This window comes from Lithobates pipiens, unplaced genomic scaffold (assembly GCF_037356315.1).
Source record: "Lithobates pipiens isolate NorthernLeopardFrog02 unplaced genomic scaffold, aLitPip1_a1.2 Scaffold_19, whole genome shotgun sequence".
Classification (NCBI taxonomy): Eukaryota; Metazoa; Chordata; class Amphibia; order Anura; family Ranidae; genus Lithobates; species Lithobates pipiens.
Genome location: NW_027507764.1, coordinates 10,013,568 through 10,027,068, shown reverse-complemented (window position 1 = coordinate 10,027,068; position 13,501 = coordinate 10,013,568). Strand labels below are relative to the sequence as shown.

Below are 13,501 nucleotides of genomic sequence, written 5' to 3'. Positions count from 1 at the left end.
TTGGAATGGGATGTCCAACAAGCCATGAAAGGGTTGAGGGTAGACAACTCAATATTAATGCCCATAATCTTGGAATGGGATATCCAACAAGCATCTAGGTGTGATGGTCAGGTGTCCACCATCCATTGGCCGTAGAGTGTATTTGAGTTGGGTACTCTATCATACTTAAACTGGATGTCATTATTTCTGTTTATCTTTCTGTCCGTCAGACTCATGGAAAAGAAGAGGAGAGACCGACAGCTGATGAATAAGAGGAACTGAGCATCCGTCAGGCGGAATTCCTGCTCCCTTCTTCTCCATTCCCATGAACTATTTGCTGAACCCGGGAGACTCCACTGAACTGTCCACAGACATGGCCAATGACAAGAGAGGTCTTGTCTGAAGTCTCCCTTAGAGACATGTATATAACGACTTCCCCTCATGGCCTCGGGCTACAGACGCAAGACTGGCGACAGCAATATAATCTCTCTTGAACGATTGCCTTGCGGGATGGACGATAAAACCGCCGCAATACGTCATCTGCAGCATGTGTTGGGGCTACAGATCCATGTATGTAAGACATACAATACAAAGCATTCATTGGTATGTGGTGGCGCGTGGACGTGCACATAAGACACGTTTGTGCTACCGGAATAGACTTTCCATTTCATTTGTTGAAATATTGTTGTCAGTTTCAAGGGCTCCACTTCCTACCTGTGGTATCGGTTTGCGTCATCCTTTTTCGGTAACGGCGGTGAAGATTCACCGCACAATAATCCCTTTAGCTGGATGTATATGGACAGAGTGTAGAGTAAAGATATATTTAATTATTCATGAGGCACTTATCGGTCTGACGGGCGATTTGCTGTATCGGAGGAACAGAGTTGTTACATAGAACTGCACTTTATCTGGCTCATGGGATCTCCCCCATGTGTTCCTCTGGCGTTTTGGCTTCACGATATCCAATAGAAAACCCCGATTGCGCGGTCGTATTGTTCAGGTGGGGATGGCGCCAGAGGTTTCATTGAAGGCTTTTGGGCTTAAAAACGCGATAAATAAAAACGATCAGCTGTGATGCCTCCTGGTGGCGGTGGAGAATGGTCAATGCCGCTATCCTGAGCACTAAATTGGCGCCATGTTGGTTCAATCCAATAGAAATAGATGGGGAGGGGGGGGATTAAGTTGCATTTACCACAAGCACAAATATAAACCATACGAGCCCTTAAAGAAGAACTCCAGCCCAGGATGAGTTTCTGTTCCTCACATATGGCGGCTTCACTCTGAGACCATATTTTCTACTGGAGTTCACCCGGAGTTCCTCCTTCAGGCTCTATATTATTGCTTCTTGTCGTTAAGTATATTTGTTCTCCCGCCGCCTGAACCCTGCTTGTACTCTGTGTGCTGTGAGCAGAGAGAGTAGACAAGGGTCCGCCTTCCTCCAGGCTCTTGCATTTTGCTTTGAAGCGTAATTATTATATCCATCTCAGAGCCCACTGATTATGTTTTCCTTATCACCTCCACTGGGTGGCAGATCTACATCTCTACTACTACTGATTGTTTTTTTTTTCTTACGGTATTGGTTCATAGATAAGGCTGGAATTTGTAAGTCTTGCACAGTTGTGTAGGCTCCTCTGGAGTAAAATGGCTTACTCTGGTTTCACTGCACACTGTGAGCTTCTCAGAATGTGCATTAGAAGCTGCAGCAAGTCAGATAGAGCCCCCTGACTCCTTTGCTGGCTGGAGGACACCCAGCATCATCTAACGCTTTTCCCCCCAGCCAGAAAATCCCTGAGTTCATCCCTTTCGTTCATTGCATTTTAAGGTCTTTTAAATTTGGAAGCTGAGCATCACATGTTGGCATATGCAAATGCAGCCTGCCTAGAAACGCCCACTCCTCCAGACTGACACCCAGCACATGTTCATATTTGCATAACTCCTCCAGCAGGGGGCAGTACCGAGGCAGGGGGCTGTGATGTTTTCAGGAAGCTTTGTTTAGTCCCTCCTGCCAACTGTGATCTGCCTGCATTGCATAGAGTAGCTTAGAAACTTTGTTTCCAAGTTCCCTCAGATCCTCCGTCTTTCTCCCTTCTGCCAGGGCATCACCCGGACAGGAAGTGTGTAATTTGGAGGGGTGGGGGCCACATGCATTATATATTCCTGCAGAGAGGAAGATAGGGTGTCACCGGGACAGGAAGTGTGTAATTTGGAGGGTTGGGGGGGCCACATGCATTATATATTCCTGCAGAGAGGAAGATGGGGTGTCACCGGGACAGGAAGTGTATAATTTGGAGGGGTGGTGGGGCCACATACATTATATATTCCTTTAGAGAGGAACATAGGGTGTCACCGGGACAGGAAGTGTTTAATTCGGAGGAGTGGCCACATACGTTCTATATTCCTATGGGGAGGAACACAGTGTGTCAACAGGGAAGGAAGTGTTTAATACTGATGGGATGTCCGCTTACGTCATGTCCTCCTATTTATACGGAGAAGGACACAGGGCGTCAAAGGACAGGAAATATGTAATCTGGAGGCATGTCCACTTACGTCATATCCTGCTGTTCCTATGGAGAGTCACATAGGGTGTCAATGAGACAAGAAACATGTAATCTGGAGGCAAGTCCACATACAACTTCACCTCATTTAGATATAGAGAGGAACATAGGGTATCAGCAAGACAGGAAATGTCATTTGAAAGGGTGTCCACATACGTCATATCCTGCTATTCCTCTGGAGAGACACATAGGGTGTCACGAGACAGGAAACATGTAATCTGGAGGCAAGTCCACATACGTCATATCCTGCTATTCCTATGGAGAGTCACATAGGGTGTCAACAAGACATGAAACGCGTAATCTGGAGGCATGTCCACATACAACTTCACCTCATTTAGATATAGAAAGGAACATAGGGTATCACCAATACAGGAAATGTCATATGGAAGGGTGTCCACATACGTCATATCCTGCTATTCCTCTGGAGAGACACATTGGGTGTCAACGAGACAGGAAATGTGCAATATGGAGGGAGGTCATGTACGTCCCATCCTCCACTTCCAATGGGGAAAGATGCAATGTGACACTGGGATAGGAAGTATTTAATTTGGAGGTGTGTCCACCTACATCATATCTTCTTATTCCTATGGAGAACATAGGGTAGCACCAGGACAGAACATGTTTAGTTTGGAAGGTGTCCATGTACGTCTTATCCTCCTGTTCCTATCGAGAGGAAAACATGGCGTCACTGGGGCAGGATATTTGCAATTTTGTGGGGTGGCTACATCCATCATATCCTTCCATTCCTATGGAGAGGAATATAGGGCGTCACCGGGACCGGAAATGTGTGATTTGGGAGGGGTGTCCACGTATATATGTCATGTAGTGCATTTTTCCAGAAATATGTTTATAGCAAGCTTGTTTAAATTCTCTCACTGTTGGACTAGTTAGTCACCCAAAAGTGAATTTAAACATGGTTGGAATAAACCGAGATCTATACTTAACCAAAAAGGTTAAAAAGAAACCCAAACTTTTTTTTTTTTTAAAGAGCCAGACTCAATGGGGCACTTGGTCTTTTCCTGCCGTCACTCTTCTGTATTTTGGTGAAGGTGGTGGAGATGGCAGGATGCGGTCATTGATGAAGCTGGTGGAGACGGCAGGACACGGTCACTTTCTGTCATATACCTTCCAGCCACCTTGTGAAAAACTGCTGAAACCACTAAGCCCTTGTACACACGGTCGGACATTCCGCCGGAAAATGTCCGATCGGACCGTGTTGTCGGATAATCCAACTGCGTGTGGGCTCCATCTGACTTTTTCCGTCAGAATATCCGACGGACAAAGTTTTAGAGCTGGGCTATAAAACTTTCCAACAACATGATCCGATCGGACTTTGTCCGATTGTGTGTAGAGAATTCCGATCGGACAAAGTGCCACGCATGCTCAGATCAAATTCCTACACCAAAGCTATTGGCTACTAGCCTGAACGTAGTCCCGTCGTAACGAAATAACGTCATCATGTTACGTACGATCGGATTTTCCAACAACTTTGTCCGACCGTGTGTATGCAACACAAGTTTCGGACAAAATCCGACGGATTTTGTTGTCGGAATGTCCGACTGTGTGTACAGGGGCTTAAAAGCTCCAACTCCAGGAGATCACAATTGAATTACCCATTGATGAAAACTTGCTTTTCTGGTGCCAACATGGCAGTATACACGTGGTAGTAGCCCTGCCTACTTCCACCCACAAGACCAGTGGAAAGCTATAAAAAGAGTTAATGCCCAGACAACAGTTTATTCATAAATTTAATTCCAAGGGCTCGCTATATGGCTGGGCTGCAGCCACCGAAAGTACTGCCACTGGTCCTTTGGGTGGAAGTAGGCGGAGGCTACTACCACATGTGTACTGCCATAGATTGGCACCAGGAATGGAAAATTGCGGTATTTGATACATTTTTCCACTTTTTAGCTTCAGCTTTTTTTTTTTTTTTTTGATTTTGATGGTCTACCAGTTGTTGCCGCCTCCGGCGTTTTCCAGGCCTCTAGTGAGTGCTTTCCTCAGAGCTCCAAAAATCTGTTCAAAAATGGTCTCTGAGCCACCAATGGATGTGCAAATTAGCTCCTCCTCTGGTAGAGGATTATGGGTAGTAGCAATGAGTTGATCTCCTCATATTTTGTGACTCACGGGTAGACAATGTATTGACACCAAATGTTTTTTTTTTTTTTTTTCGATTGCAAAGACCCTGTGTTCCACCGCACAATCCAGTTCCCCAGCATTAGCACAGACCTCATCATGTATGTGTATCCACCTTCCCACCGAATGGTCTTCCCAAGACCGATATAAGTTTGTGGCATCCTGTAAAATATTGCATGACTTGGCCTAGTCATTTGGAATACGGACATATCCAACCTAAAGCAAACCTTGCATTTTCATACAAGGTCAACGTATTTACCAAAATTACTCACCCTACACCTCAGCTTCTGGTGTGCTCACCAAGGTAAGGGTGATGTTGTTGGGTCTTCTTTCTGGGTTCTAGGAAAGCAGAGGAGCCAAAATATCGCAAGAACATGGGTGCACACAGAAAGACAGATGTAAGGTTGGTATTTTTAACTTTTTTGTTTTAATTTTTTAACATTGCGTTTTTATTCAGGGTATTGAGGAATTAGCTAATCAGCAGACCATTCATTTTTAATTAAAAAACTATTAAAGCAAACTTGTACCCATTGAGGGCAAGTAACTAAGTAACCAGTACAAGAACAGGGTCCTCCAGTTCTCAGGGCAAGGATCCAGAAGTGTATCTCTCTCCCCAACTGGTAATACATGGCTTAGAATGGGTGTACCACTCTGTGCCTATTCTTTGCCCCTTTGCTCATCTGCGCCCAGGGCAGGTGTCCCTCCTGCCCACCTGTTTTACTGGCCCTGTTAGTAATTGTTAGCATGCCCCAACTGCTACTAGTACTTGCCTCCCACACACTCCACTACTACTCCATTAACAAGCCAGAGCCATGAGGAAAAGCTGTGTGTAAGTTCTTGGTCTGGTTGGAGCTTACCCAAGGCTGAGGGCTTCCTGTCCCAATGTGAGGGCACTAGACCCATCACTTAAACATTGGGGGATAGAAGTCACAATACCAGAAATTCAGGGTATGTATCCTGGCTCCAACAATGGTTGGCAGAAGAGCGTAGTGAAGAGCAGGTAGTAAGCAAGAGAGTCCCTAAAAAAAAGCAGGTTCTGCTCATCACCCAAGGTGGGCAATATTCTCTATGTTTGGACTTGGTGAATCTGAGCAATTTCATAGGATGCCACAGTGTTAGACAATGTCTTAGAATGGGTGTACCACCCTGTGCCTATTCTTTGCCCCCTTGCTCGTCTGCACCCAGGGCAGGTTTCCCTCCTGCCCACCTGTTATCCTGGCCCTGTAAGTAACTAATTGATAGCATGCCCCAACTGCTACTAGTACTTGCCTCCCACACATTCCACTACTAATCTATTAACAAGCCAGATCCATGAGGAAAAGCTGTGTGTAAGTTCTTGGTCTGGTTGGAGCTTACTCAAGGCTGAGGGCTTCCTGTCCCAATGTGACGGCACTGGACCCATCACTTAAACATTGGGGGATAGAAGTCACATGACCAGAAATTCAGGCTATGTATCCTGGCTCCAACAATGGTTGGCAGAAGAGCGTAGTGAAGAGCAGGTAGTAAGCAAGAGAGTCCCTAAAAAAAAGCAGGTTCTGCTCATCACCCAAGGTGGGCAATATTCTCTATGTTTGGACTTGGTGGATCTGAGCAATTTCACAGGATGCCACAGTGTTGGACAATGTAAATGCCGTTTGGTCTTGAGCTGACCACACAATGGGAATTTGGCGACTGGCAAGGGAAGTAACTTTTTTGATCTCGGCAAATACACATGACCTCCTCCGACCGATGCATTTTGCTGAGCTTAATCCTTCTTGGGTGAAATGTGTTGGAGGAAGGTTGGGGCTTTATGTTTGGGTCAATAAAGCAGTTTGAGACAGAGAACAAGCCTTTGCCTTAGCCTTGGCACCTGACTTACAGGACAGGTGACCCAGTAAGATAGGCTTCGTAGTGTCGGTGTGCCCGATGGGAATTTGGGTTCACGTGCATTTGAGGTCTTTACTTTTGTTGGAGAACTTGATGAGGGCATGAGTTAGGCAGATTTTATTTTTTTTTTGCTTTTAGCTCAAAGACCTTTTAATTCTGATAATGTCAGCTGAAAAATACTGAGCCATGCTTCGGAGAGATCACCACCAGATATTTTGTGAATAGCGATAAAGGTTGGGGACCCCAAACGAGGGAATGCTCTAGCGGACTCAGTAAATGTGAAACATCTTATCGGTCAGGTTTGGGCAGACTGCAGTTCTTGAAGAACTACTAGTCCCGACACGCACCATCTCATGGTCTCTCGGTTACCGGGAGGCCGGTGTTGGCTTGGGACTGGGTGGCTTCACCCTGGGAGTGCCTTATAGACCTCAGATGTGGACTGTAGGATGCCACAAGTTTTACACTGGAGTGCCTTATTGCCAGGTAGGGGGACAAAGAGTTTCGCCATGTTGAATGGCTGTGGCGCAAACAATGTATTTATGGAAGAAAAGAGCCCGGTGTTGGCATTGCTGGACATTAAACTGGAAGAATTGTGACAAAATTACTCTTAATAAAAAATAAAAAAAAAATGAAAAAAAAACTCCTTTCCTTGTTTTCTTTTTTTTGTTTTTATTGAATGCATTGCACATTGAAATTCTTTGCCCTGAGATATTAAAGAGAAACACAAGTCTTTTTTTTTTTCAATTAGATATACTGTACATGTGATCAGGTTAATGAAAAATAATCTTATCAATGTATATAAAATTTGGTTTCAATGTATAGTTTCTGATTATATATGGAGCATCTGTATTGGCTTATTACATATGCAGTGTCTGCTTCCTGCTCAGCGATTGTGCTTTACCGTCCCCAGAACCCAGTGCCAGTCTTCCAAGCATTGGCGTGTGTGTGCAGCCTATTGCATTAAGGTGTGCACCCCAGGGCAGGGCCGGGACAAGGTGGGGGCAGGAAAGGTGGCTGCCCTGGGCACCGTGGTATCATGTAAGGTAGGAGGGCGGTGTGAGCAGATTGGAGGGCATTTGTGTTGGAAGGGGAATTGGGGGGGGGGGGGGTGGCAGGTGGTAAAAATTGCTTTATGGGTGGAGATGTTGGGGGGGGGGGGCTGCTAGGAGTGGTGATTTAGGGGTTTTGTGCTAGAACAGGTTATGGTGGGGGGGGGGATTGTGCTAGGAGGGGAAGTTTTTTTTGGGGGGGGGGATTTGTGCAAGGTGGAGACATTTTGGAAGGGGGGATTTGGAGTGAGGGGGAAAGGATGTGTACCTATCACGTCTCCAACTAATCTTTTACCACTTCCAGCAGCTCATTACCCCCAGTTACAACCTTTTGTACCACCTGCCCCACCCTATTAGATTGTAAGCTCTTCTGAGCAGGGCCCTCTTAAACCTCTTGTATTTTATTGGATTAGAACTGTTTCGTCTCCCTTTTCATATTGTAAAGCGCTGTGTAAACTGTTGGCGCTATATAAATCCTGTAAAATAATAATTCTTGGAGGGAACATTTTAGTGGTAGGGGGAGAGGGTGGCAAATATTTGTTCTGGGTGGGGGGATTTCAGCATGGGGCAGATTTGTACTGGGAGGAGGGAGAATTTATGCTGCAGGGGTAATCATGCAGATTACTGCTCATTTTTTTGGGGGTATTTTTGCTGACACATGTTAATGCATCTTGGGGGGGGGGGGGCAGCACAGTGTGGCATGTTCGCCCTGGGAGCCTTTAGGAGCCTCATTGGGGGAGCTTCAAGGGTCTAAACCAGGGATATGCAATTAGCGGACCTCCAGCTGTTGCAGAACTACAAGTCCCATGAGGCATAGCAAGACTGACAGCCACAAGCATGACACCAAGAGGCAAAGGCATGATGGGACTTATAGTTCTGCAACAGCTGGAGGTCCTCTAATTGCATATCCCTGGCCTAAACCACGGGTGCTCAACTCGTGGCACTCCAGCTGTTGCAAAACTACAAATCCCATCATACCTCTGCAATTTGGTGTCATGCTTGTGCCGGTCAGCCTTGCAACGTTTCATGGGACTTGTAGTTCTCCAACAGCTGGAGGGCCACAGGTTGAGCACCCATGGTCTAAACCAGGGATATGCAATTAGCGGACCTCCAGCTGTCGCAGAACTACAAGTCCCATCATGCCTCTGGGTGTCATGCTTGTGGCTGTCAAGAGTCTTGCTATGCCTCATGGGAGTTGTAGTTCTGCAACAGCTGGAGGTCCGCTAATTGCATATCCCTGCTCTAAACAAACACAAAGGGACTGAGGACAGAGCTTCCCCAGTCCCTTTCTCTACGGCCTCAGCTGCACTGGACAGTGAACGAATTGGAAGTGCTCTTTGCTGAGCTGCTTCCTGTTAACTAAAGCATAGTAAACACAGCCTCAGTTAAGAATGAACACAGGAGTGATCGGTACAGATCTCTCACTGTGTTCATTCATCCATCCTGCAACATCCTCAGTAGCAGCCGGTGGGAGAGAAGATGAAGGAAGCTGGGAGCACTGCAGGGAGGAGACAGGAGACGGCAGGAAGCAGGGAGAATTGGCACCGCACAGGGTGATTTGGATGTGCCCAGGCACACCTAGCACACCCCTACGATTCCAAGTCTGCTTAGACTGACTGCAGGAAACAGATACTATGGGGGGGAGAGATTTACTAAAACTGGAACATGTAAAATCTGGCGCAACTCTGAATAGCAACCAACCAGCTTCCAGGTTTTATTATCAAAGCTTAATTAAACAAGCTGAAGTTAGAAGCTGATTGGCTACCATCCACCGTTTTAGTAAATCTCCCCCATTGTGCGATTATTCGACCTCAAAAGATGCGGGGCAGCTGACCACATTCAGGCACTAGATTAACCATCTACAAAATTTGGTAAAAAAAAAAAAAAAATATATGGAACAGCATTTAATTCATAGAAAGATACATTTTCAAACATTATAACCGCCAAACATCGGCACTCGCTGAAAAGACACTGTAGTTTCTCTTTAAATGTAGAAAAATATCATCATAAAAGAGTAACATTACCTCCATTCAGAACCTCCCAGACAGTCCTGGGCAGGTGCAAGCAGTTTCCAATACAAAACGTAGCGGTATTCCGCAACATGTCTCTCGGGATTGGACCATGTCCCACCTGGCATCGTATTATTCATTTACGAGCATTGGATCAGCTGTAGGGAACATCGTTCTGTCCAGGTGAACCACCAAATGTGTGAAATCTTTTCTTGAACATTGAGGGACACAGGAAGTCTTTGGGTTATACTGCCACCTACAGGAGGACTGGACACTCTGTTGGCAAGCCCATGATAAGCCCTTCTACTCCCAGCATGCCTCAGTTTTTTGCTAGTGTCCTAGAAGGATGGAGGTCTTTTCTTCAGCTCTGCCGGGAAAAGTATAACCTCATTTTTTGCTGCCGTTTTTGTTGATCTTCCAGCATCAGTTCCCTATGTTAGGCTTACCACCCAGTCTTTTCGCGTTTCTTTGCCATCAGGTGAAGGCTGCAGCCTCATCAGACGCTAGCTTCGGTTGTAAGGTCCTTCAGGTGGTTCTTGGGGTTGTAGGCAGTCCCCAGTTTTTACATGGTTTAGGTTGGGCTTGTTAGCGATTGTTTGCTGCGTTTCCCACCCTCACCTCTCAATTTGGACTACTTTTGGATGTCCCGAAAGTTGAAGGACTTCCTGGTTCCCCCAAAAGCAAAAAACAAGGGTTTTTCCCACCCTCACTTCTCAATTGGACTGCTTTTGGATGTCCCGAAAAGGTGAAGGACTTCCTGGTTCCCTCAATTACAAAAAAAGAGGGGTTTTCCCACCTTCACTTCTCAATTGGACTGCTTTTGGATGTCCCGAAAGTTGAAGGACTTCCTTGTTCCCCCAAAAGCAAAAAACAAGGGTTTTTCCCACCCTCACTTCACCTTTTCGGGACATCCAAAAGCAGTCCAATTGAGAAGTGAGGGTGGGAAAAACCCTCTTTTTTTTTTTGCTATTGAGGGAACCAGGAAGTCCTTCACCTTTTCGGGACATCCAAAAGCAGTCCAATTGAGAAGGACTTCCTGGTTCCCTCAATAGCAAAAAAAAAAGAGGGGTTTTCCCACCCTCACTTCTCAATTGGACTGCTTTTGGATGTCCCGAAAGTTGAAGGACTTCCTGGTTCCCCCAATAGCAAAAAAAGAGGGTTTTTCCCACCCTCACTTCTCAATTGGACTGCTTTTGGATGTCCCGAAAAGGTGAAGGACTTCCTGGTTCCCTCAATAGCAAAAAAAAAAGAGGGGTTTTCCCACCCTCACTTCTCAATTGGACTGCTTTTGGATGTCCCGAAAGTTGAAGGACTTCCTGGTTCCCCCAATAGCAAAAAAAGAGGGTTTTTCCCACCCTCACTTCTCAATTGGACTGCTTTTGGATGTCCCGAAAAGGTGAAGGACTTCCTGGTTCCCTCAATAGCAAAAAAAAAAGAGGGGTTTTCCCACCCTCACCTCTCAATTGGACTGCTTTTGGATGTCCCGAAAGTTGAAGGACTTCCTGGTTCCCCCAATAGCAAAACAAAGGGTTTTCACCATGTCAGACCAAGTATGTTGTTGCCACATCCCTAATTATGTATCAAGAAATAAGAACCCCCCTTCGTTGGGACTTTGTAGGCAGCAACTACACATGTATGAATTTAGAAAATATAATTTATTAGATATACATAAAATCATTCGATCATAAGATGACCGATGGTTGAAAGGACACAGAAAAAAAATACTACACAAATATACAAAAAAACACAGCAAAGACAAAAGACATAACAGGTTACATGGTTTGCATGACAAAAAGATTGCTGTTACTTTCCGGTATATAGTGATCTCCGGTACTCAACGTGTTTCTGGTTCAAGCACCTTCGTCAGGGGAATTTAATAAAAGTACATGCAATCATAATTTTGTCTTACGTGTGGAATGTTCCACCATATAACTTAGAAAAATGGATGAAACACTGGCAGCGGGGGGTGTCAATAGATGCCCACCAAGAGCACCAATAATACACGATAATATCAGAAAAACTGAGATTTTCCCATTCAATGTGCCTGGTGATCGCAAGGAGTCATATATGGCGGGTTGCCAGACAAGGTCTGTGAATTTTAAGCAATAGCGCTATCCGAAGCCTTAAATGTGGCTCCTTATCCGTATATAGCAGCAACACGTTCCAAGTCCTTGAGTATTAGACCTCCCTATAGACAAGGAACCCTTTGTCTATGCGTCACCCGGCTCTGCAGTGCTCGTCCTTGGCACCCCCGCTTGGCAGCGCTTCATCCATTTTTCAAGTTATATGGTGGAGCATTTCACATGTAAGGCAAAATTATGACTGCATATACTCTTATTAAATACCCCTGACGAAGGTGCTTGAACCAGAAACGCGTTGAGTAGCGGAGATCACTATATACCGGAGAGTAACCACAATATTTTTGTCATACAAACCATGTAACCTGTCATGTTTTTTGTCTTTTCTGTGTTTTTTGTATATTTGTGTAGTATTTTTTCTATGTCCTTTTAACCATCGGTCATCTTATGTTTGAATGATTTTATGTATATCTAATAAATTATATTTTCTAATTCATACATGTGTAAGTTGCTGCCTACAAAGTCCCAACAAAGGGGGATTCTTTTTTTTCATGGTTCCCTCAATGGGTGAGAAAAAAAAACTTTTTTTTTTTTCTCCAGTCAAAAGGTCCCACCCCGCTGCATTTATTGATCAAGCTCTCTTTACTGGTGTAGCCACCTTGTCCTAAATAGGGGCTACTGGTTAAATTTAGCTATACTGGGTGGTAGGCAAGTGTTGTTGATCATTTGGGTTCCCCTAAATCCAGTGTAGCTGTAGTTGCTCCCTTTTTTTTTGCCAGCGGGTGTCACGGGTAATCCTCCTGGTAATAGTATGATAAGCTACGGTAAAAATGGCTTATGAATATTTATACTTCTCTTAGCCAACCAGTAGGAGTTTCCTGGTCACTGGTGCATGTTGAGGGAGAGTATAAATATTTGTGGAGGCCACGTGATCGCTCTCTTCCACCATGACCTGGGGTAGGTGTGGCGTGAAGCCTAAGGCCTAGCCATGTGCTCAAGGTTCTGTGATTTGGAGCCTGTCAAAGGACACGGAAGAATCTGACGAGGACCTGAGATTAGGTACTATAGGTTACTCGGCCATAGGGGGAAACTGTGGAGAGCCTGTGAAAGTGCCAAGATGGTCTCATCCAGTCAATTTCTGCATTTACTGTAGCTCTTGGTTGCTATTGAAGACCGCTATTGGTAAGAAAGTACAGAAAGCTGGGTAGAGCTTAAGCAAGGGTCTCAAACTGGTGGCCCTCCAGCTGTTGCAAAACTACAAGTCCCATGAGGCATTGCAAGACTGACAGTTACAAGCATGACTCCCACAGGCAGAGGCATGATGGGACTTGTAGTTTTGCAACAGCTGTAGGGCCACCAGTTTGAGACCCCTGGTTAAAGGCTATTTTCTGTACTATTGTCTGTTTTTGTGTGGGGGGGGGGGGGGGGGTCTGCTTGTTTTTTGGCTGTCCTGACCTCCAAACCCATCTCTCCATGAAATTTCATTAAGTAATAAACATTCTTTTGTTCTGCTCTGAAAGTGACTGGCACCCATCTTTCTACATCTGTTGCTATCCCGCTATGCCTAAAAACTACACCCTGAGGTGAAATCCACCTTGTCTCTGGGGGGTTGCCACTATGCCCCTGGGGGTCAGGGGGGGGGGGGGTGCTTCGCTGGTTTGTACAAAACTGAGGCATGCTGGTGGTAGGAAGGGGTTATTCTGGGCTGGCCTACATTTTTTTTGTCCACTCCTCCTGTAGGTGGCAGTATAACCCAAAGTTCAAAGACTTCCTGTGCCCCTCAATGGGCAAAAAAGGGTTTGTATGGCGAGTATGAAAATCCAATTTTA

The 13,501-nt window shown here is 45.4% G+C and overlaps 1 protein-coding gene and 1 long non-coding RNA gene across 4 annotated transcripts in view; one reads left to right on the top strand and one right to left on the bottom strand.

Moving 5' to 3' along the window:
• Nucleotides 1-7,176, top strand: part of LOC143995805 (1-phosphatidylinositol 4,5-bisphosphate phosphodiesterase gamma-1-like) — a 232,094-nt gene extending 224,918 nt beyond the window's left edge. For 2 of the 3 annotated variants that reach the window (XM_077490518.1, XM_077490519.1), the window contains exon 33: nucleotides 210-7,176. In XM_077490518.1, the coding sequence (XP_077346644.1) occupies nucleotides 210-261 (52 nt within the window). In that variant the 3' untranslated portion in view covers nucleotides 262-7,176. The remainder of the gene's footprint in view (nucleotides 1-209) is intronic. The other variant, XR_013277479.1, reaches the window with a different exon arrangement.
• A 2,300-nt stretch (nucleotides 7,177-9,476) lies between these two features.
• On the bottom strand, nucleotides 9,477-11,416 carry LOC143995807 (uncharacterized). Its single transcript, XR_013277480.1, has 2 exons — nucleotides 11,051-11,416; nucleotides 9,477-10,212 (listed from the first exon to the last, which is right to left on the bottom strand). It is a non-coding gene; the product is annotated as an uncharacterized LOC143995807 (long non-coding RNA).
• Between the last annotated feature and the right edge of the window lie 2,085 nt (nucleotides 11,417-13,501).